Below are 24,279 nucleotides of genomic sequence, written 5' to 3'. Positions count from 1 at the left end.
GTTAGAAGACAAACCAATGAGGTTGCTCATGCTCTTGCACGGGTGGCTCCATCCCTAGCTAGTTTTCACAATTTTACTGATATTTCAACATGTATTCAGAATATTATTATTAATGAAATGATATAGTCTTTTCTTGTAAAAAAAAAAAAAAAAATTTAAATAATAAATCAATATGATAAAATTCAAATTCAAAAAATACCTTTTGATAAATGGTTAATTTGATTGTGCCCGATAAAATGGTTAATTAGAAAAACAGTTCCTTTTTTAAATTTCACCTCCAGTCCACGGTCACGGTTCTCTTTCTCACTTTCAAACTACTACTACAGTACTACAAACTAAAATCGATCCCACCACCAATCATGGACCCCACACTCTAACTACTGGACCCCACACCACCTCTCCCATTTTCTTCTTCTATGCATTACTTCGCACCGATTTGAGTTTCCAAAAACCGCTAACACCATTTCCATTTTCTCTCTCTTGATGGCTTCAAACTTTCACCGAAATGGCGCTCAAAGAGGTAGCGCCAAATTCGATCGTCCACTCAAGCCTCGTCCCCGTGCTTCCTCTCCCTCGCCGGGATCCGGAATTCGCCGCCCTAGTGCCGCCGCACGAAACGATGCCGGTTAGTTTCTCCAGCTTTTCAATTTCACCAAAACCTAAACAATGAGATTAAATAGTGCATATGTGATAATGGAAATGCAGCTATTAACTACGATTAGGACGCGATAATGAAGCTCTCAGTGTTGATTATGACTGTTTGCTTGACCTAATTATTGTAGCGGTTGTTCATGAATTGGACTGGTTTATTGCACTGATTTGTTGTTGCTTGCGCATTTATGTTATGGTTTACATCGTGTTTAATTTTGGAATTTAGGATTTTAAGTTTTTAACTGTTATAATGGTGAATTAGAAAGTTATCATGTGATATAGGACCAACCGTTTGTTGAATAATAAATTAGATGCATGCTGAACATTGTTTATTTAAATTCACGTAGTTGTAGTTTAGATCTGGAATTATTGATATGCTGTGTTTGAGCTTGGGGGCGAAGATGTGACTGTGATTGCAGAATTTTCTCACAGAAAAGAAAAGTAATGTCTATAAGCTTTAGACGGTGTTTTGGTTAGTAAGTTTATTAAGTACAACAGTTAGAGGTTATGTGGAAAACAGTTAGAGTGTTTGTTTTCTTAGTTTTTCATTCTATTCTCTGCTGTTTGTTGGTTTGGTCTGGGTGGTCCCTTTGTCTTTTGACGTGATTAGTTCCTGCTTGTAAGCTTGTTCCGCGGTTTGCTTGATATTTACTTTCATCGTTTATACGTGCTGTATAATGTATCGTGTGCCTTGTTTATTTTTGTTACTTCAAGTCTTCAACAGAAAATGTATAATCTCCTATTCCTTATATCATTCTAATGTGTTGCCTTATTTTGTAAAAGTTTTTTTTGAAAAATGTTCACTCTACTAGGCAAATATCTCAAGCGATTCACATTTTGAATTTGAGCTGCATTTTATTTTTCAATTATTGTTATCAGGAGTGGTCTGTGAAGTTAGCTGTAACCTGCGAATAATATTAGACGCATGGTAACATAAGTTTAGTTATTAAAATGCTAATGACACTGGAATTCATTAAATCCCTGTCCCAGTAATATATTTAGGTCATACATCTGATATGGAACTAAAGCTTCCGTGTTGGGAAGAAAGTAGACCAACATAGGTGAATGTTGGGTTGGACTTAGAGAATACTTTGTATTTTTTGATGGTAAAAAGGCTACTCAATGCTTCATTACATGAGGATGGTATAAGGTTTAAAGGTCCTTAATGGTGACTAGTCAATATGTCTAGAGATTGGGGGCTTATTAGGGTTCAAAGTCTGATTTCGATGAGATGTTGTTACTTGTTATGCTTTTGTCGTGTTTATTTTGAATTAAAGCCAATGCTTGAAAACAAAGTGAAAGTAAAATCTTTCTTTTTTCTATTGTGCTTTCTGGTATTGTGGTGTTGGAAACAGCAAAGATGACGAACGGAAATGGCATCGTTGAGAATCTTAGATCCATGTATTTGTGATTTCAACTACTCTGATTTGAATCATTTGTGCTCTTAGGAAGTTGCAGTTGCACCTATATTGATTTTCTCGTAAACATTAATGTAATTAATTGCAAGTGTATATAAATATAAATATTAATGTGAAGTCTGCGAAGTGCTGGTCACTTAAGCATTAGCATTCTATAATTATCTTTGCTGAAAGTCTCAATAATCCTATTATTGTATACAGTGCCTGGAAGAGTTCGGGTGGCTGTAAGATTGAGGCCTCGAAATGCTGAAGAAGAAATGGCAGATGCTGATTTTGGTGACTGTGTCGAATTACAGCCAGAGGTGCACTCATTTTATTTGATTAATAACTGTCTTTAGAATTTGCATATTGCTTTGATTTATAGATACACTATTGGATTGTTTTATGCACAAGCCTTGTTTGATGTTTGGCCTTTTGTATTTTTACTCTCCTTCAGCTTAAAAGACTGAAACTTCGCAGAAACAATTGGGATTCAGACACTTATGAGTTTGATGAGGTGCTTACTCAATCCGCATCCCAGAAGCGTGTCTATGAGGTTGTGGCTAAGCCAGTCGTGGAGGTATGCTACAATGATGCACATCCTAAAAGTTTAATTAACACCCTTTGCGCAGCTAGCGTATCTATTTCTTCTTCACATTGGTTATTTATGATATAATAAACATCTTTTCTGATTTTAATACTCTGTAGAGTCTGTTTTTAATGTTATGTAGTTTAACATGTGACTGATATGTGGTTGGTAGAGTGTTCTTGATGGTTATAATGGGACCGTGATGGCTTATGGTCAAACTGGAACGGGGAAAACTTTTACTCTTGGACAATTAGGGGAAGGAGACACATCTAGTCGTGGAATCATGGTGCGTTCCATGGAGGATATTCTTGCTGATTTATCTCTAGATACTGATGCTGTTACAGTCTCCTATCTGCAGGTTGTATATTGTTATTTGCATTATTACTTTTTGAATCTATCTATCAACTTTTATCTTCTAGTATTTTTGCCTTATTTTGTTTAATCATGAAATAATTCCTTGTTTACTTAACATTTATAAGGTATTTTAAATTCTGGAAACTTTATCTCATATTTTGTACACTATAAATGTGTAGCTTTACATGGAGACTCTTCAGGACTTGCTTAATCCAGCAAATGACAACATTCCGATAGTGGAAGATCCAAGAACTGGCGATGTATCTCTGCTTGGGGCAACTATTGTAGAAATCAGGGATCAGCAGAGCTTTTTGGAGTTGTTAAGAATCGGGGAAGCAAATCGGACTGCTGCTAATACCAAAATGAACACAGAATCTTCTCGTAGTCACGCTATGCTGACGGTGAAATAATAAAACTAGTTGCTTTCCTTTTATTTTTGTATATATTGCAAACAAAGAAATGCAATTAACTTCTTTTTGCAATTCCTTAAAAATAATAGCCAATCTTGATGAAGTTTTATTTTCTCATATTATACAGGTACATATTAAGAGGTCTGTCGCAGAAAGCGAAGATATTGTATCTAGTCAAAATGGTGATGCCTCTCACTTGATTAAACCCTCAAAACCACTTGTTCGGAAGAGCAAGTTGGTAGTGGTAGACTTAGCAGGTTCAGAGCGTGTTCACAAATCAGGTGTGCACTGAACTTATAATGTGCGTTTAATTATCATGGCACATGCATATTATGAATCACCATTTTTTGATGGACGAATGCTTGCATTATGCCGGCAATGACATTGTTGCAGGAAAATATGGATATATCTAGAAGTAAAACTCTGCTTGCCACTTCATATTTTTCTATGAAGCACGAATCTCGACACGGACACGGGGACACGACACAGACACTCTGAGACACACTCCGGCACTAATAATGTCAAAAACCTAGCACACTGACACCACTACATGTATGATATAGTATTTGAGTTTCATTTATCTATCTTTTAAAATAGTTAAAAATATTCTAATCAAAATTAATCTCTTTTAATTATTTATTGTTATCATTGCTTTAATACATGTTTAACCATTTTAGACATATGTGAGATTTCTCCAAAAAATGTATAATGTATAAAGGTGTGTTGAAGCAAAGAAAAAAACAAAGTTTGTTTAAAACACTTGTCTGACTTGTCTAATTCATGTCATATGAGTGTCATATGGGTGTCAGACACCAATTCAAAGAGTGTCGACGCAAAGAAAACAATAATTTTTTTAGAGACACTTGTTTGACTTTTTCAACACGTGTAGTACAACTATCTTACAAGTGTCTGACACCGCGACACACCTACTCCCAAAGGTGTCTGTGCTAGATAGATATTTTTATTCTTTTACATTTCAAACGTTTTTTAGAAGAATTAATAAAGTTAAGTCACCTGGTAACTGGTTACATTTATCACCATTTTTTGACGATCCTGAATTTATTACTTGCAGTTCTGCCAATACTATCTGTTATATTAATGTTTTCTGACATTGGGTGATAAAAATCTAGAAGTGTTACCTGTATGTCTTTTAATTTAAATTTAAATTTTATGGATATATGCACTGCTAAGTTCTAAGTTCTAACTGGAAACTGCCAAGGGGATGTTTGATTTGTTTTCTGTTTTTGTTTTTTGTTTTAGGTGATTTTTGCTAATAATTAGTTTCGAAATTGACACCGTATTTTCCTTCTTTAATTTCCAATATTTTAAGAAGGAAATTATGAAAACAATCTTTTTATTTATTTATTTATTCTTTTGGGTTTTGTGAAGGATTATTTTTACCAGCTTCTTCATAAAATCATGAAAATAGGAAATTCGAATCAATTGCCCTATAAAATGCATACTTTTGGTCGGTAGTAATTCAAATCAATTACCATATAATATTCCTTGTTTCTTGTGGATTTTAATATGCATACATTTGGTCGGTGCTGATATTTGTCTTAACTTCAATGGCTTAGTAGCTTCTGTTGTAAGGGTCCGTTTGGTTTCACTTGTTTGAGCTTATCTACCTGCATGAGCACTTGTGAGACTATGAAATAGCTTGTGGAAACAATTTTGACATGTTCATAAGCTCGTGTCAACTTATTTCTGTAAGCTCTCCATGATAGTTTATAAAAACATTTTATAACTTGTATGAAAATAATTTGACTTATTGTTTCTTTTGTTATAGAAATAACTTATACTTTATACATAAACACTTGTATGACTAGCGATTATGCTATAAGCACTTAATTAAGCCGGTTATTCAAACAGGGTAGTTGGTAATTTATGAATATTTGTTATTTTCTTTTTCACCAGGAAGTGAAGGGATCATGCTAGAGGAAGCTAAATCCATTAATCTTTCACTTAGTTCACTAGGAAAATGTATTAATGCCCTAGCAGAGAATAATACTCATGTTCCATTTCGTGATTCAAAGCTCACCAGGATGCTCCGAGATTCTTTTGGTGGTAAGTTGCCTTAATCTATTTTCTTAGACATATCTTATTCTTAGCCACGGGTTCTTTACATGATGCGGTCAAAATTCAAATAGTTCAGTGTTATAATGTCATTCATGATCCGAGGACCTGGTTTCTCAATTCCTTGATTGACATATTTATATAGTCTCACTCTTATTCTCTGCATTGCTTGTCATTATTAGTTTATTACTCCGACACTATTCCTATATTTTGTATCTTTGGGATTATTTTGTTCTATTCTATATTCCCTGTTTAATGTTTTCCAATAATTTGCAGGCACAGCTAGGACTTCCTTGATAGTGACTATTGGTCCATCTCCACGCCATCGAGGAGAGACTTCCAGTACCATATTGTTTGGCCAAAGGGTCAGGTTTCCTATTTGAGTATCTGTACTGTATTATACAACTTCTAATTCATACTAAAATATCAATTTAACTCTTAATACCTGTTTCATTTTGTGTTTTCCTTTTATTTAGAATTATTTTGGTGTCAGTGTAGGAAAGTATTTTGAATTTGAAAAGCCATTCATAGGAATCTCTTGTGTCAGAAGTTATTAAATACTGTAATTTGCGGACCTAGATTCTACACCTGTCTCCCTGTGCCATGCATTAAAATACTCTTGCTGGTTTCTTAATTAGATCAATGCTCATATTCCTCCTAGATAAAATTTTCCTAACCAGACCTTGCATCTTATTTTGCTTAAACTTGTTGATTTTGACTGAGTTGTTACCGACATTTTCTCTTTTATGTTTGTTCTTCTATTTAATTAGTAAGCCATGTGTATTTTATCTTTCAGGCTATGAAAGTTGAGAATATGCTGAAAATAAAGGAGGAGTTTGATTATAAAAGCCTGTCACGAAAGCTTGAAATACAGTTAGATAAGCTCATTGCAGAGAATGAGAGGCAGCATAAATCTTTCGAGGATGACATTGAAAAAATAAATTTGGAAGCGCAGTGTCGAATTGTTGAGGTTGAGAGAAGCTTTGCTAATGCGTTAGAGGTTTGTCGCATTATCTATATGGAACTAGCAGTGTAGCACAATGTTGACTGCATGTTTTATTTTTTATTTTTTTGTTTTTTTGAAATAGGAGTCTTTTAGTTTTGAAGCATTTTACAGATGTTATGCATAATGCTTGCAAATAGGAGGATTTTATTCGATAAGTTCATGTGCGATTCCAGCATTTCAGGTGCTGTGAACAGAATCTACAGATTACAGTAATTATGGGGTATGACTTAGCTAAATATAATCCATATCTTGTTAACTAAGGAGAGACTCTGCTGGATGTTATTTTCGAAAGAAACATATGAGCTAAATAATAAGTGATGTATCTAAAATAAAATGGTTTTTTGTTTAGCTGGAATACTTTTATTAAGTTTTAGGTATCTGTATCACTTATATAGATACAACTTTTAGGATATAACTTAGGTATAAGCGGAATCCATGTCTTGTTAACCAAGGATAGACTCTGATGAGCGATATTGTTTTCTAAAGAAAAATTCCAGCTTGTTTATTTTGAGTATAAGAGGTGATATATCTAAAGTAAAAGGGTTTTGGTATGTCTGGAATACTTTAATTAAGTTTTCGGCATCTGTATATCATATCTATATACTTACTTTCTTGACCGAGTATTTTAGGATATAACATGGCGCACTCGATCTGTCCTTATTTTTGAACATTTGATAGGAGGTATATTATAGGGACCCCGCCCTTCCAACTGATATGTCAAAGGGCTAATATGCATTATGTTAATTATTTTTCATAGTTTGCTATCACTTGTTTTTTAAGGCTATATGTAGTTCCGTAAACTGTCTTCTGAAGCAGAGATAAGGCGGCACCGTACCCTCATGTCATATTCTTTTGAAAGTCTAAATATCCGAAGATGCTAACTTTTAACATTTTTATTTTGAAAAACATCTTTAATCTCTGGTCCATGTCTTACACGGAGTTGTATGATTGTACCCTGTAGAAAGAGAAACTGAAATGCCAAATGGAGTATATGGGAATTGTAAAGGAGCTGGAACAGAAGTTGGTGTTGAATCAAGACAGACATGATTGCAATGCTGATAACGGAGAGGTATTCATTTTGAAACTATGGTACTCCATAATACTTGGATTCATTGGCATATGTTAATGTAGCCTGATTTATCATTGTGGTGTGTGTATGCTGGGTGTGTTCTAGGTTCCCAGACTAATTCTCGATTATTTGCTTAGATACTTTATGTCAAACTCAAGTAAAGAAGAACCAAGTTTTGTCACAATTTGCAATCTTGCCATTCTCTTGGATATTTCGTTGGAACATAATTTTGTGTTTTTTTGGTTAAATTTGTGATTATCAATAAAAGATGAGAGAAAAGTATTAAATCATGATAATAATAACTAATATCAGATCTGATACTAAGAGATACTCTAATATCCATTTGATTCGAGCTATTGAATCGGACCGAGTTCGAGCTAATGAGCCGAACCGAGTTGTTTGTGAACTTTAATCGAGCCGAATTTGAATTAGAAACAAAATTCCTGAAGAACTCGAACCAAGTTTCAAGCTGATTCATTTCTTATTGAGTCGAGTCGTGCTGAACCAAGTTCAACTCATCTCGGTTCATTTCCGGCCCTAGTTGAGAGGGAGGATATAAGTAGTGCTTGTTAGGCTTGAACAGCCCTCATTTTACAAACTAGTTATGTTGGGTCGAAACAAAATTCTGAGTTCCACTTTTGAAATTTAAGAATTTTGTTGAGAGCTGATAATGAGATTTACATATGGATTTTCTTAGTAGCCTTTTCTTGTTTTTGACTAAGCTATTATGGCTTGTACTTAATTCAATCAGTTATATGATTAACACTTCAATCTTCACTGGTTCCTATGTTACTACCCCTGTCCCACAATATGTCATTCTAGAAACAGAATGTCTCATTTATACGTCGTTTTATAATATCAGTGAACCCTATTATATTCTTTACTATTTGTTACTTTCTTTCCAACTCTTTTATTTTTTCTCTTGTACCATTAGTAAAGGGTAATTTGTAAAGTAATTCATAATCTCTCATTTCCATACAAAGTTAACTACATTTCTTAACTTGTGTGCTACCTAAATGATATATATTTTGGGACGAATTTATGCTGTTTTGTGAATTGGTCTTCCTTGAGAGGTTCTTGTTACATCATTTCCCTACTTTCAGGTATTTTTCTCTTTGCTTATTTGTTTAGCTATTTATGTCTTTTTGGCACAGGGTCCTGCACAATCTTCTGCAGATGAAGTTGCTGAGATCAAAATGCTGCTCGAAACTGAAAGCAATAGAAGAAAAGCAGCTGAAGAAGAGATAACACATCTAAAACGGAAGCTGGGGAATTATACACAACCGGAGGTGAGTTTCTTCAAGTGGAAAATTTCTCTGGCTTCAGTTTTTTCCAATCACGCATATCTAGTATTACTAGAAATTTATATTGTATACTAGGCCGGAGGGGGTTTGGAGATTGCAAAGCTTCACAACATCCTGGAGGAGGAAGCTCATCAGAAAAAGAAACTTGAAGAAGAGATAATAATATTAAGAAGTCAATTATTGCAAGCAAACTTTGAAACTGAGCAGGTATTTGTTTATTTTGACTGAAGAGGCAGCATATGCTTCAGTAATAAGTTCTATCTTGGATTTTATGCATTAGCTTTGCAGGGTAATTGAAAAGTGTTTAAAAATAAACAACGCTCTACATTATCATTGTGTACTAGACTAGTTATAGAAACTCACCAGCAGAAATGTAGCAGATCACCAAATAGAGGTCATAAACATAATCCTACTCCAAACAAATGCGAGGACAACAATCATTAACTTATGAGTTTCTCCTCCGAAACAAATACAACAATGAGTTGTATGATAGTCTATGGTGTATGAGGGTTTTGAAAGTACTTAAATTCAAATGTAGGAAAACCAGAAGCTAGTTTCCCACATATTTACATTTTAAAGTACTTTAAAAAATTCCATCAATATGGAAAACTTGGCTAGGACATTGAAATTGGTAGTCGTTATGAGGTGAAGTTCTTTTGATTGCATAACTTCTAGCTACAGGTTATGTTTTTTTTAGCATAACTTGAACACAATATCATTTGTTTAATGTTATGATCATAGATGAGAAGGTGTTTGGAAGGTGGAGGCTCTGGGAGTGCATTTTCTACCACAGATTCCTCCACGGCTCAAGTTAGGCATTCCCAATTCAAAGATGCTGCGAATGGTCAGAAGTCATCTGTTGCTACACTCTTTGAGCAAGGTACAAGTTGTCTAAGTTATGCATTGATTACACTAGTGTTATCAATCCCGGATCGCAGCCAACCCCAAAAGCGCTATAGTGAGCTAGCAGATAGTGCAAAAATTATTATTTTGAATTTATTTTATACAGTTATCTATAATTTATACTATAGATATAAAAACATGACAACTAGCTACAACTGACCAGTGAGAGGGTGAAAGATGACAGCAGGAGTGATACATAGTGAGGGAGGAGCCCAAACACTGCTCAGGTGTCTTTAAATTGCAAAATTCCTAAATTTCCTAGAGCATAAAAAGCCAGAATCTATAAATTGTAAGGGCCTATTTGAAAATTTTGAACTCACTCTGATTTGCGGCGCTATAGTGACTGCATCATCGGCCACTTTGCATTGATGGACACTTTTAAAAATAGGCGCATTGCAGTGTCCGACACTTGTAATTCAGTCATACGACACATGTCAGAAAAGTCCGACAGGTGTTGGAAAAGTCAAACAAGTGTCCGAAAAAAATGATTTTTTTTTTGCTTCGACACTTTTTGAATCAATGTTTGACACCCATATGACATTATAAACACGTGGCAGACAGTTTAGACAAGTGTTTTTTAAAGATGTTTTTCTTTGCTTCAACAAACCTTATACATTTTTTTTTGACAAATCTCACTCATCTAAAAGGATTAAACATGTATTGAAGCAATGTTATCAATGAAGGATTAAAGATATTAAATTTGATTATCATAATTTTAATTTTTTAAATAATAGACGGATAAATAAAGATCAAATACTATCATATACATATAGCGGTGTCGGTGTCCTATGATTTCAACATTATTGGTGTCAGAGTGTCCATGTCATGTCCCGGTATCCATATCGGAGTCCGTGCTTCATAGGCCGCCACAGTGAACTGCTTTTCTACTGCGTGTCCTATATCGGCCAAAGGCCGATCCTCTACACTGATATACTGCACTGTTTACAACACTAGAATCAACATCAAATCATCCATGTCTATATGTCTCACATTATTTTAACAGTTGGATTGCAAAAGATATTGTCATTGCTGGAGTCAGATGATGCCAATGTACGAATTCATGCTGTGAAAGTGGTGGCCAACCTAGCAGCCGAAGGTAGAAGCTAATTTCTTCTGAAGACTTTTGTAATTTGATCCTCTACTATTACCAGATGTTCTATTTTCTTTTTTTTTCTTTTCTGTCTTTTCTCCAAGCTATAAGAATTCTGGATGGGTGAAATAAAAGTTGTCATCCTTTTGTGAATTTTTGTTCAGAAATCAGAGCTTTTGGATATTTCGCTTATGTTTTGCTCATGCTTTACATACCTATTTTCATTTATGATGCTTTGTTTTGGCCAATAAATCTTGTTGTATTGTCTTTTTTTCTTTCAATCATAGACCTACAAATATACCAAGCTTTGTCCCTTCAATGCTTGCTATATTTCGTGATGTTCATCAGGAAAATTCTATATCTGGTGTGAAATTCCTTTTGCATGTTATTTTTCCATAAAGCTTCTTGTCTCTTGTGAGTAAATGTTGTTGAAAGCGACTTGCAGTCACCTCTTTGTTTTCATTTTGGTCCCACCCCCTGACTATTTCCTCTTTTCTTTCCACATTTTCATTGCATTTATACTGAAGTCTTTAAAATATTTATATTTTAATACTTTGTTGTATATGTTCTTGTGCCTTTTGTTACTTGTACGGTATGTTTAGTAATTTGTCTCAATCTTATATGCAGAAGCTAATCAAAAAAGAATTGTTGAAGCTGGTGGTCTTACTTCCTTGCTGATGCTTCTTCGAAGATATGAGGATGAAACTGTTCGCAGAGTAGCTGCTGGGGCAATTGCCAATCTTGCTATGAATGGTGATGTTGATTGCAGTATTCTTCAATTTTGTAATGTTTTAGATAACAAGATCTTGCATTAGACTTTGTTATCAGTATAGTTTATTTGTGGTTGTGCATTTATAGCTAATTTTAGTATTGATATTGTCTTGCTTTCTTTTGTGGCAATTCAGAAGCGAATCAAGAACTTATAATGGCTGAAGGAGGAATCACTCTGTTATCAATGGCTGCATCCGATGCTGAAGATCCCCAAACTCTTCGAATGATTGCCGGGGCAATTGCTAACCTATGTGGAAATGGTATATTTCCTTTTTTTCTATTCATTCATGTTTTGGAAATGCTATATTTCCTTACTTCCTTGTCATTCCTGTTGCTAAAATAATGTTGTTTCGTGTTCTTCATCCAGATAAAATATTGATGACACTGAGATCTCAGGGCGGTATCAAGGCCTTACTGGGAATCGTAAGATGTGGACATCCAGATGTTCTTTCCCAAGTTGCACGAGGAATCGCCAATTTTGCGAAATGCGAGTCTCGAGCTTCTAATCAAGGTCTACTTTCTTCATCGTTAGTATTTGATTCTTAAAAGTGAAAATGTTCAGTGTAAATGTCAAATTGGATATAAAATGAATAAAGTTGTTACCAAAAAACTGTCACCAAAATATCAGTAATCCAATGACTATGGTAAAATTCATGTTTCTAGGCAAGCCATTGGCGTCGTTTTTGCCCACTCTACATGCACTTCCTAAGAAGAATTTGAAAATATTTCTAGCACTAAAGAGAAAGAGAGAAATATAGAGGTTTAGTTTGGGGTTTAGACCATCTCCAACTATAGAACTGATTTTTGGTTCTTATATAAAATTCAAATAAGAGCCTATAAAATTTAATAAACTTTTCAGATTTTTCCCCACTTTTTTTTTAAGGTTGTCAAGATCGAGATCTTACATAAGATCGGGAGAGAATAACAAGATCGTAAAATATAAAATCGTAGCTAAGATCGGAAGATCCTACCCAATTATTTTTGTAAGGTCGAGAGCAGGTAACAAGATCATAAAATATAAGATCGCAGCCGAAATCGTAAGTTCCTACTATATTTGAAGTATTTTTACATGATATATTATAGTAGACAAGTGTATTAGTGAAAAAATGACTGTTTTTCATATTCTCTAGACATGTATGACTGGGTTTTTATACGTTATTACTATCACATGGACAATTTGTTAGACTTTAGGGACATATTTGGCCAATTACTAGACATTAGGGACATCTTTTTACAATTTAACTACAACACGCGATTCTACTTAAGATCGGGATCGTTAGGGTTGAGTGAGATCGTAAAATCTTAAGATTTTAAGATCTAAATCGAGATCTTGACAACCATGAACATGTTCTTATTCCCAAACAATTCCCTACAATGTCATTCTCATTACTCTACTCCTATGCAGTAGAAAACCTAAAACAGCCATGTGTTTTTTGTATTTAAGGACAAAACAATGGTTTCTCTTACTATTATATTTTGCACTCTCAGGGATAAAAACTGGCCGATCTATATTGATAGAAGATGGTGCTCTTCCGTGGATAGTACAAAATGCTAATAATGAAGCAGCACCAATTAGGCGTCACATTGAGCTTGCACTTTGCCACTTGGCACAGCATGGTAATATATGACTTATCACTTTTTTCAGTTTTTCTCTCATCACTATAAAGCTTTAAACAACTGGGATTATAAATATTGCAGAGGCAAATGCAAAGGACATGATTAGTGGTGGTGCTCTTTGGGAACTTGTCAGGATTTCAAGGGATTGTTCACGAGAGGATATACGGAGTCTTGCTCATAGGACTCTCAGTTCTATTACAACATTCAAATCTGAATTGCGACGATTGCGTGTAGATTATTGATTGCCACTCTACCCGGTACTACATATTAGTTCTTGTTCTACAGCTTGTGAAACCGATCTACTGGTACTTCAGATTCTTTTAAGTGACATTTGGGGGCAGTTGTTGCAAACCTTGCTATTTCTTTTTCAATCAAGAGAAGCAGGGATTTAGCAGGTACTTTTGTGATATCTAGCCATTACTGACCTAGAATGTAAGTATGTATGTTAGAGAGGGGGAAGTAGATAAAGAGAAATGTGGTGTTTTGGATGGGGGAGTGAAGGTGAGAATATATATGTCAAGGTAAAAGTGGGTTAGTCAAATTTTGAGTAACTCAAATTATGTGGAACTGCCTATTGTTGTATTTTGTTATTGATTTGTGTAAGTAATGAAAATTATCAAATTTTTTTAGCGTCTGATGATGTAAGAAAGTAATAGTTCTGATTTTTCTAAGCACTGGAGTTTTAATTTGGTAGACCAAGTTATCCCCAGGAGACTAATCTCCCAAGATAACTTTGACCCGTTTAAAGAATTTACCCCTGATCAGAGATTAAATTCCAATCCACATGTTGAAGGGATCTTACTAATAGTATCTATTATCACTTATACTATTTCACTTGGCAAAGCACGTGAGCTGTATGGCTGAATCTTAATTAATGCAATATTGCGTATGCAAAGTTTTTAGCAAAATTTTTCCAGTTTTGAATACACGGTAGCTTCGCAGAGGCAAGCAAGAGCTTGCGAATGTGAACAATCACATGCATTAATAATTAGCCAATGCCAAGTTTGCTAACTTCGAAGGCAAGCTAGATCTTCACAAAGAATCACATACATATGTACCACATAATCACAGTTATATTATTCATAACATAGCGCAAATAATCAATGAGGTGTAAAGATTCTTCTCTTAAAAATGTTTTATTCTCAATTTTTTTTTTAAGGGAATAACTCCCGATACAAATCTCTTGATTTTTCAAGTTGCATTTTCACCAACTGCTCTATTTTAAATAACATTCATTAATAAGTCATCTCGCTATATATTTTCTTGATCTTTTGATCTTCAATTCTCAAAGACAAGGTCTCAATTCAAATTTTACTTTATTTCTTCTCTTGTCGTGATATAATTTTTGCCTAATCTTATACGTTTTTTTTTCCTTCTGAATCATCTTATTCTTCGTTTGACTCTACTAAACCATTTTTCAGTCTTAGAGAGTTTGACTCTACTAAACCATTTTTCAGTCTTAGAGAGGTAAACCTAAGATCTATATTTGACACAATTCTATATAATAAATGAAAACTCTTAGAAAGGAATGGGGATACTTCACGAGTCTATCTACTACCAGCCAAATCCTATTACAAAATCCATGGAAATATATACCCACTTAAACTCATATATACTCAAGGTAAAATCAAACTAGATAACCTCTAATGTTCTACTTTAAATTCTGACAAGTTAAATAAACAAAAAAATTAAGTACATCTTTATTATTGGTAGTCAAAGCACTCTCTATTAAGGCTCTTTTATACATGTCAATAGCTTCAGGGTAGATACGAAATCAACTTCTATGCCTTTCTTCATAAATTAATTTCCTCAGATAATTCACATCTAGAACATAAACCCTTCCTTAAAATCTCATTATTCCATCATCACCCACCCACCTTGAATTTGGTATCATTTTCAGAATTTAAAATAAATAAAAAATGTAAATTCAACTTAGGACTTTCTTTGATGTTGTCCACAAATCAACTGTTCCCTTTCAACATTTCGAATAAGTGGCTCTCAAGTTAAACTTTACATTCCAAACTAAGGTCTCTAAATTGCTCCAATAACTCACTATGTTTCACTATCAAAACAAATGCACTCAAATATTTCCAACTCAAATCATCAATTACTACACTAGTTTTCCCATAGTTATTACTAAGCTCAAAATCAAAGTCTTTAAGAAATTATAACCAACTAATTTACCTCACCTTCAACTCTTTCAAATACACATGATCATTTAATACATAAAATCTAGAGCCATACATGTAATGTTCCAATATCGTAACGATAGAAACTACAAAAACTAACTCTAAATCATGAGTCAAATAATTCCTTTCACGAGTCTTAATTTACCTATATGCATAAGCACACCCCCTAGTAGTGAGTTAGGTGCTTATCAATACACTATAAAGGGCTCATTTGGTTCAGATAAATTAAAACAGTGCAGAAGTTAATCTTCTCTTAATATCTTAAAAGTTTGATTCACAGTGGACATCCCACACAATGTAAATCAGCCTAAAAACCAGTACAAAAACTAATACTACTAATAGTTTTCTTGATTAGGTGCAGCTCATGAATACTTGTATTTTTACTTGCACCTCCCAACGCGTCCACTTTAATTTTCAACTCAGCATCTTCACTAATCAAATAATTATGTCAACATCCTTTTCATCTCAAATGTCATTCCTAGTTTTTCATCACTCCAAATAATTGAAGTGGAAATATGTACAACAAGAAACTTCAGTATCTTAAATTGATAACACGCGATACCCTTCCAAAGAAGATGGGGCACATGGTTGGGCTGAACTTGATGTCTTCCGTCATCCATTCTGGTACTAATCTTTCAAGTATGCCTAGAGATTGTACTTGGTATAGCAGTTCTGCATCCTCTCCAGCTTCCTCTCCGGGGGTTTTGCCAATCCATGATATACTAAAGGAGAAACCTGTAATGATGGAAGCAAAACATTTTTTCTGTCAAAAAAAGAGAAACATTTTAACCAAGCACTTACGAAAAATATTGAATGGCTAAAACTTTATTTCAAATTTTAACAGTTGAAATATAACTGAGAAAGCCCCCTCAAAGTGAAACAAGAATCTAGAATAGGTTACTGTCTATGAATTTCTTAGTTAACTGAAAATAAAAAGAACAGGCTTTTCTAAGTTTAAAGCCAAATATGATCCACAGACTGAATGATTTTACATAATCAAAGTATCTTGAACTAACAACTGTCAACAAAAAATCATTTATCGATAGCTGGAGCTGGCTCCTACATAATAGACCATATCATCCAAACATCACAATGTCTTATAGAAAATCGATAGCTGTACTTCTTCTATAACAAAAGCAAATAACATAAAAAACACTCATTGATTTCATCCATCCCACTTGAAACCTATAGTTTATATTTCTCTCTACTTCCCATTTAACTTGTATGATGGATCCAATATACTTTTAAGCTGCAAAGTCTTTGGAATGACCTCCAATTTCACTTCTACATGAGAATTAGTATACTTTCTACAAAACATACATTATATATAACTCCTTTCTACTCGTATAAAATGAAACATCATATACTTTCAAATTTGTCTTCGAATCTTAAGCTTATCATTTAGTAGAAAGAAACTATATAATCTACAAAGAGCATACATCATGATAGTGGCTATTTGATATGAAGACCAAATTAAAAAGAAAAGGACTCGGTTGATTCTACAACAGTTCTATAGTAATAAGAAAATCGTTTGTGACCACTTTCGAACATAACTAGATAAAAACAATATAGAAAGAATTCAATATTCCAAATAACTGTTAACTCAGAAAGATGTATAATAAGGTTAAGAAATAATTAGAAAAAACCATTAGTCACAAATTTGCAAGTCAAAAGTATGAATTACCGGTTGATTGATTTGTAAAAAGACATGATCGTCCAGTTTGATTGTCAAAGGATAACTTCATACCCAATGTATACTCAAAAAGAGAATGAGCAAGCCAGCTACTAAGACCACTTTCCTGTAAATCAACGCCTGTAAAACATAATGAAGGACATATAAAAATATTGCTAAAACACCAACGAAACTATTCAATAATAAAGAAGTGTGAATACCAATTACTTACACCAACCTGATTGATCATTAACTTCAGACACAGAGCACTCCCGCAGCTTTTCACAACAAAATGGCAGAGCATATTAACCAAAAGAGTTAACCGAAATGTGCACACATAATTATAAATACAATTTATATTCATATTCATATTCATATATAAATACAATTTATATTCATATTCATATATAAATGAACAAATGCAAATATCTTCTATTTTCAAGGTTCTAATTGCTCACCTTATTGGAAGCATTCTCCTTGAGAAAGCTTCGGGTTGACTCTCTCTCCACAGAATTACCTTCATCAATTTCACATGGTATAACCCTCCTCGCTTCTTTGTCCAATGCATCCTGTTCCTGGCTCATACGTTTTCTTGTCATTCTTACAGATGAGTTATTGGAGGAATTGCTCTTGACCTTATTGCTGTTATTTAAACCACCAGAAGCTCCTTCCTTCAAAGTTCCTTCCTTCAGAAGCTTTTGCAACTTCTCAACTTCTTCAAGAAGAGATTCACCTGCCAAAAGTTCACACCCAAATTCTCAATAAAATATGAACACTCTGAACCTGCATTCACAAATCATAACACACTTAAATATGATCAAATTTAGACATAGAATCGAGATTCCTACAAAATTTCTGAAGATAAAGATCAACTAGGTAATATCATAAAGGAGAACCCTGCCTTACTACTCTAATAAGGACATAACCAAAATATGAGAAGTAACTACAACAATTTCAGACTAAAAACAACAAGCTAAAAACCTACAGTAACATTAGATTCTCGTACAAGTCATAAAACACCTGAAAGATAACAACTTATTACTTTGTTTTTTGGGATGAATAAGTAAATCACTTAGTAACTTTAAAGAACCATAAATATCTCATTGAAAAGAAAAATCAGATTTTCTCAACCAAGTCGATAAATATTGCTGATCAAAGTTTTAAATAACGGTTGCAGTCACATAAAGGCTTTTACAACTTCAGTCGGTGCAGGTGCTACGACACTGATTGCAGTCGCTACAGTGTGAATTAACTACAATTTGTTCTTTATCCCAAAAACAATGAATAATAGTATCGGCATTGGCATCGACATCTTCCGATAACATTTTTCCGTGGCCGTTTTCATGGTAACAAATTGTTTTTTACAACTTGTTGAAAAAATAAGGACATTTATAACCTTGATAATTATGCCTTTCTTAGATAATTTATTCTTTAGACCTAACTAAAACCCTACATCTGTCCTATGATATATATGTAAGAGCTATTTTGAACAAGTACAAAAAAGATTTAGAGTCTCACTTTTCGTTTTTTCCTCCATTAAACGCTTTTCTAGATCAAAGAGTTGTTTGTCCTTGGCAAGCCTGTAAGAGAAAAACAAATTTCAATATTCCAATGTCCAACACACACACACACACACAATGCATCTACCACGAGCAAAAATCTTTACACAAAGATTGCTTAATGCTACATACCTAACCGAAATCAATTCATTTACCAAGTCATTGTTCTGTTCAAGAACCTTATCATATTCATTTCTCAAATGATCTATCAACTGTTCGGAAGCTGAAACACAAATTGATTCACACAATCATCAACAATTTTACTTACTGAGTAACTATTAATGAAAGAATATAAATTACCGGAGACGAATTTGCGGAATTTCTGTTCTTGTTCCTTGGCAGGTTCATGGAACTCGGAGAGTTTGTTAGTCTGCAAGAATAAGTAGGAGAGTGAGTGAATAGGAGTTGAAAAAAAAAAGAAGAAGGAAAGGAGAGAGACCTTGAGTTTGGTGTATTTAGCGTAGAGTTTTTTGTACAGAGCCTCCATTTTTGGGAATTAGGGCTTTGAAATTTCGGAACGGATAGGAAAGAAGCTTTTCAAATTTTCAGAGTTTGGATCTGAACGATTCTCGCGGGGTTTCTGTGTTTTTGACGTTTGAAAAGAAAAAACTCGCTGTAGAAATTTGTGTAAAACGGAATACTATCTATCATATAAGAAAGTTAATTGTTCTTGAAAAACCCATTTTACCCTTTTCTAAAATCCTGTTCATTTGGACTACACACGTGGACACTCTCTTTGCACAGGTACTTTTCTATTTTTCCCACATTTTTTCCTTCTTCTCTTTTTTCTTCTCTTTTTTCACAAACCCTATCCCCCTTTTCACTCAATGATAATCTCTCCCAATCAAAGCTGCAGACTCAACTTTTCTGATTGCTTGCAACTATGGTTTTGTAAATTTCAATACAAACCCTATCTCTCTTTAGTGTCCTTCATAAAGTTAAACCAACTTCTTCTTCATTTCTTTCATCTCTCTCTCTCATCTTCTCTCTCTCTCTCGAAAGTCTTTTTTTTTTCTTTTCCTAGCAAAGTTTTCATTTCTTCCTTTCTCCTCCTCCCTCATGGCAAGACCGTTCGAGCGCGTTGCCGACATCAACCACGGTAAGGATTTGTGGAAGGTGGCGGTTCGAGTTGAGCATAAATGGAGTGTTGTTTCCAACAAGAAAGCACACTTTGAAATGATTTTCATTGACAAGGATGTAGGTTACGCCCCTTTACGGTTTCATATTTTTATGATTCTATTATGTTGCTTTTTGTTCTGTCGCATTTAGAGAGGTCTTTGGTAGCTTTCAAAAGGTGTGTTTTTGGTAGCTTTCAAATGGTGTATGTTCTTTGGTAGCTTTCAAAAGACTTTCGTATGTTGTTTTTTGTTCTGTCATATTTTTCCAAAGGTGTATGTGATTGATAGCTATGTAAATTGCAAAACCGTCTGATAAAAAACTTATTATGGAACTGATTGTTGGTAGTTACATAAAAAACAAAACTGTTGGATGTAACTTTCAAACTGTCCATGTTGTTTATAGCGTTATATACGACAAAGATTATTGTGATATATTGTCTTCTTACCCGTGCTTCCATGTCTTCGTATTTGACTTTTTTCATTTTGTTCTTTCAGAAAGTATGGAATCCGAATTCGAGCGGATCAACGATTTAGTTACTTCAAATAATTAGACTGAGGAGGTGGTGAAAGAATTCTCACAAATCTTTTGATTATTAGAGTTTTGTGCTCTCTCGATCAATTAATTATTAAAACAAATTTGATTTTTATTTGGTCTATCAAATTTTGTTATTAGGGTTTTTTTAATTGTTTAATCGATTGTTGAACATGTTAGCTGTGATTTTGATCAAATTTTTTGTGTAATTTTGCTCTGTCAATACTGATAAAGGTGATGAGGGAGTAGATGCTGCCGATGAAAAAGTAGAAGCAGGAAGTTTGAAACTTTCCATATCTGTGGAACTGTAAGCAAAACCTTTATCTTGAGAATCATTACAGCTAAGTTCATCTGGAAGAGAACTAGAAATACCTGAAAATTATGTTGAATATCCTAAATTCCTTCATTTGAATTAAAACTAATCTGTGTCTTTAGGATTCTTGTCACCCTAATGTCAAAGATACTGTGAGAGTATGTCCTGAAGCCGGTGTTAAGGTAATGTATATGTGTCAATATTTGATCAGTTAGATATCTTAATATTTATATCAAAATTCCTCTCTCTGTTTGATCATGTTGTTACGGATTCGAGGCTGAATTTTATCATCCATTAAGTAACCTAATCTATTTCGTGTTCCAGGTATATGTTCGATAATGGCTGCTAAACTGTAAGAATCAAGTCTTTTCTAACATTTTTTATGTTAAACTGTATGAATAAGAGCAATTAAAAATTTATTAGTTCCTATTGAAACCTGACTCAATATAGGTGTATGATGGCTAATTAGTTTTAAATCTAGCTGGGTGGCTCCAAGTAGTATTCTAACAAAAATTTATGTTTACTTATATTTGTAACAAGTTTGTGAACTTTACTCTCCTTGCTGTTATTAAGGAGCAGCAGATCAGTAGGGATTAAGAGTTTGGGCCTCATATGTAGGAATTTCTCAAAGAAGTAACATATCTGATGTTCAAACTATTCTTTTCTTCTATGAGATTGATATTATTGTTGGAGCATTTAATAAGCTTTAAAGCTTTTCATTTTCAAATGGCTGATTTTTCGGGATTCTAATGTCATCCCGAATCGTTACCTATTACTTGATACAATTTTGTTTCATGTAAAAAAAAACTGTAGAAAATTTTTCTGATACATTTTGAAGTAGTTCTAACTAGGATACAAACACTAACTCATTTAAATAGATTATTTTAACTTAATGAGCCGAAGCAGAATATACAATATTTACGACAAACTCTTTATCAGCGAGGATTCTGATCATAAATGAGTAAATGACACACTTTAACCAAATACCTATTAGTCTCATAATATTAAACTGTTATATGTAGTAGCTGATGTCTAATGGAGTTTAAAATTAACATGTGGATTTTTGATTTGATTGCAATTTCAATTTCAATTTTTGATTTGATTGCAATTTCAATTTCAATTTTTGATTTGATTGCAATTTCAATTTTGCAATCTCTGACTACCAGAAGGCACTATCCATCTTAGAATAGTTGGTGACCACCGGTTTTGTGAAAAATGTTTTCTCTAGAAACGAGTACAATGTTGTTCCTGAATCATCATTTGTAGAAGAATATGACGTTGTTGTGAGTGATGATGTGATGGAACCAAGTTTGCATAAGTATGTTACTGTTAAGAGAGGTGGTTCATTTTCACTTTGTGAGGATCAAGAGTCTTCTGGCAGTAATAGCTTCAGTTTGAATAGTGGCCAACAACAACAACACTAGAACAATTGTTCTTATGGTGATTCGCCCGATTGTTGGAGTCCGAGATTGAGTTCTAAAGAGGAGAGTTTGATGAAAAGAAGAGTGTGATCATCAGCATAGCGGTGGTATCGGACATGGAAGACTTGCTACTACATCTTCTGGCATTAAAGTATCAATCGGCAGCAATGAAGATTTACTAAAACCTGCACCAACAGAAGCAGCTTTGCTGTTAATACTAAAGAATTTTTTTGAGGTCATTCTGCATCTCCATGTAGTGAATAGGTAATGATTCATAAATCTTGCATTAGCTATTGAATAACAGATCATTATGTAGAAATTTCTCATATGAATAGTTATGGTCCTAACATATGTTATTTTGTAGGTGATTCTTGGAGGTGGTGAGGATGTATCAGTTGTTACAGCTTCTGATCAAAGTGTTGGAAGGTATTGTACTTTACTTGACAGTCCATAAATTATAGATGAATATTGAATATTGTGGCATCCTATCTTCCATACTGCATTACTAATAGTAATAGGCTCTGCTTCTTTTATGCTGATTTAAATGCAGTGGTGATGACTTCAGTTTTCATGGTTTCAAACGTATTGGTCTCTATTTTTACATCTGTTTTATCGTTGTTTTTCGAATTAATGAGTAATTTGTGTTTTAATAATATTAACTTGCCAGCTACCTTATCGGCTGTGACAACGAACTTGCAAAATTACATACTAGACATCCCTAGGCTTGCGACAAAGTTGGTGGCGTGATCATTATGCATATAGACAATCTCCAAAAATTCGCGATGCTATGGCTGCATAAAATTGAGGAGGTTCGAGCTGATAGAGCTCATTATGCAAGAAATATAACACGAGACATATATGAGACCGGGTGGATCAGTGAGATGTATGGTTACTCATTTGGTGCGGTCGAGGTATTTTATTTTTACTTTCTTATCATGATGCATATTTGAAGTACGAGAAAAAAGTCATTGCTATAATGAGTGATATTATTGATTTGATGCAGTTGAAACTAAAGCACACTATAAGCAGTGAGATATTGATATACCCGGGATATGTTCCTGCGCTGAACGTCAAATATCGAGTTTGTCATTATGGATTGCAATTCAGTTAGTTGTCCACATGGTCTATTGATGCCTGAGCAAGCTCCTGGTGCTAAACGGATCCTTATTCCTGAGACTTTTTGGCTCTTCTTATGTGAAGATGCTATTTCTGTAAAACGTGATGATGCTTTAGGTGGCCTGATTCTTCCTTGAGGTTCTACAGAGTGTTCCCAATGCATTAATGAATTATCTGAAGCAGCATGCTTGGAGGATTCTTAGAGGTTATTTCATTTGTAATTGACATTACAAATAGTGACAAATAATTACCTGAAATGATGCTGTGTGCTGAAAGAATGCTCATGTTACGAAACTCTTAACTCGGCCTAACCATAGCCAGTTTTATATTTTTGAGAAATAATAGTAGTTATAGTTATAATGCCTAGATAGTACTTTTGTAGTAGCTATATGATATTTGCATGATGAGATGTTGGAATGAAGAGCTAATAATTTTTAATCATATGATATATGCATGATGGGATGATGTTACTTAGTTGTATGATTAGTCATTATTTAGGCAAGGATTATCATTCTTTACTAATCCTTAGTCACTTTCGCGTTTTCACGGTGAATCATATGAAGCTTTTAGCGTTAGAAATTATCTATAATGAGATTTGTCATTTTTACAGATGTTGTTCAAATGAGTTATATATTGCATCCGCCATTCAGACCCATCAAGGTTTTTTCCAACTCAATTTCATTGATGTGAAGTACAAGTCATCATTGACATAGTTTCCCCTGCTATATCAGTTTAACTCTGAGAGAAGAAACCAAGTATTAAAACTAAGCAGAAGAATGAAAAAAATGCATGAAACCAAGGCCAGAGTTTATCAAAAAAATGAAAATGCTTATTACAGGTTCCAAATTTCAAGAGATTGAGATGGACAAAAAAGTTCCATCATAACAAGCTACTCTATTGTAGATTTTCAACTTACTTGTGCGATTCCTGCTGCTAATTCTAAATAGAAAAAATAATAGTAAGCATAGTGTTGTGATTATTTGTGGTGTGCTTGAACATACAAAAGATAAATATTTTAATTGAATTATAAAAGGAAACTTTAGATCAATTTATCAAAACAAACAAAAAAAATTATTTAAAAAATTATTTTATGGTTGCTATTGTATTTTTCTAATGAATAGT

The 24,279-nt window shown here is 33.9% G+C and overlaps 2 protein-coding genes and 2 long non-coding RNA genes across 6 annotated transcripts; 3 read left to right on the top strand and 1 right to left on the bottom strand.

Annotated features, from left to right (window-relative positions):
• The first annotated feature begins 313 nt into the window (after positions 1-313).
• On the top strand, positions 314-13,866 carry LOC131609525 (kinesin-like protein KIN-UB). Of its 3 annotated transcripts, none has more exons than XM_058881237.1 (19): positions 314-625; positions 2,271-2,371; positions 2,506-2,628; positions 2,810-2,995; positions 3,171-3,392; positions 3,529-3,682; positions 5,319-5,468; positions 5,754-5,842; positions 6,274-6,477; positions 7,445-7,552; positions 8,707-8,841; positions 8,932-9,063; positions 9,598-9,736; positions 10,763-10,855; positions 11,477-11,602; positions 11,755-11,880; positions 11,988-12,131; positions 13,109-13,237; positions 13,319-13,866. In XM_058881237.1, exons 1-19 carry the CDS (start codon positions 484-486, stop codon positions 13,477-13,479), a joined length of 2,664 nt encoding a protein of 887 aa, XP_058737220.1. In that variant the 5' UTR covers positions 314-483; the 3' UTR covers positions 13,480-13,866. The 3 variants fall into 3 exon arrangements, with proteins under 3 accessions (XP_058737220.1, XP_058737222.1, XP_058737221.1); XM_058881239.1 differs by lacking the exon at positions 314-625 and adding an exon at positions 685-1,092; XM_058881238.1 differs by lacking the exon at positions 314-625 and adding an exon at positions 685-1,123.
• A 963-nt stretch (positions 13,867-14,829) lies between these two features.
• LOC131609526 (uncharacterized) lies at positions 14,830-19,305 on the bottom strand. The gene is made up of 8 exons (XM_058881240.1): positions 19,097-19,305; positions 18,958-19,027; positions 18,790-18,880; positions 18,617-18,678; positions 17,557-17,831; positions 17,337-17,376; positions 17,111-17,239; positions 14,830-16,161 (listed from the first exon to the last, which is right to left on the bottom strand). The coding sequence occupies exons 1-8, from the start codon at positions 19,142-19,144 to the stop codon at positions 15,959-15,961; spliced, it is 918 nt and encodes a 305-aa protein (XP_058737223.1). The 5' UTR covers positions 19,145-19,305; the 3' UTR covers positions 14,830-15,958.
• Positions 19,306-19,349: 44 nt separating this feature from the next.
• On the top strand, positions 19,350-21,991 carry LOC131609527 (uncharacterized). The gene is made up of 5 exons (XR_009286243.1): positions 19,350-19,854; positions 20,271-20,335; positions 20,542-20,614; positions 20,743-20,972; positions 21,787-21,991. It is a non-coding gene; the product is annotated as an uncharacterized LOC131609527 (long non-coding RNA).
• A 74-nt stretch (positions 21,992-22,065) lies between these two features.
• LOC131609529 (uncharacterized) lies at positions 22,066-23,463 on the top strand. The gene is made up of 4 exons (XR_009286244.1): positions 22,066-22,305; positions 22,406-22,467; positions 22,709-22,952; positions 23,045-23,463. It is a non-coding gene; the product is annotated as an uncharacterized LOC131609529 (long non-coding RNA).
• The last annotated feature ends 816 nt before the right edge of the window (positions 23,464-24,279 follow it).

The sequence above is a fragment of the Vicia villosa genome, linkage group LG6 (genome assembly GCF_029867415.1).
Source record: "Vicia villosa cultivar HV-30 ecotype Madison, WI linkage group LG6, Vvil1.0, whole genome shotgun sequence".
Taxonomy (NCBI): Eukaryota; Viridiplantae; Streptophyta; class Magnoliopsida; order Fabales; family Fabaceae; genus Vicia; species Vicia villosa.
The sequence above is the reverse complement of the archived record's forward strand: the minus strand, read 5'-3'. Positions and strand labels throughout refer to the sequence as shown.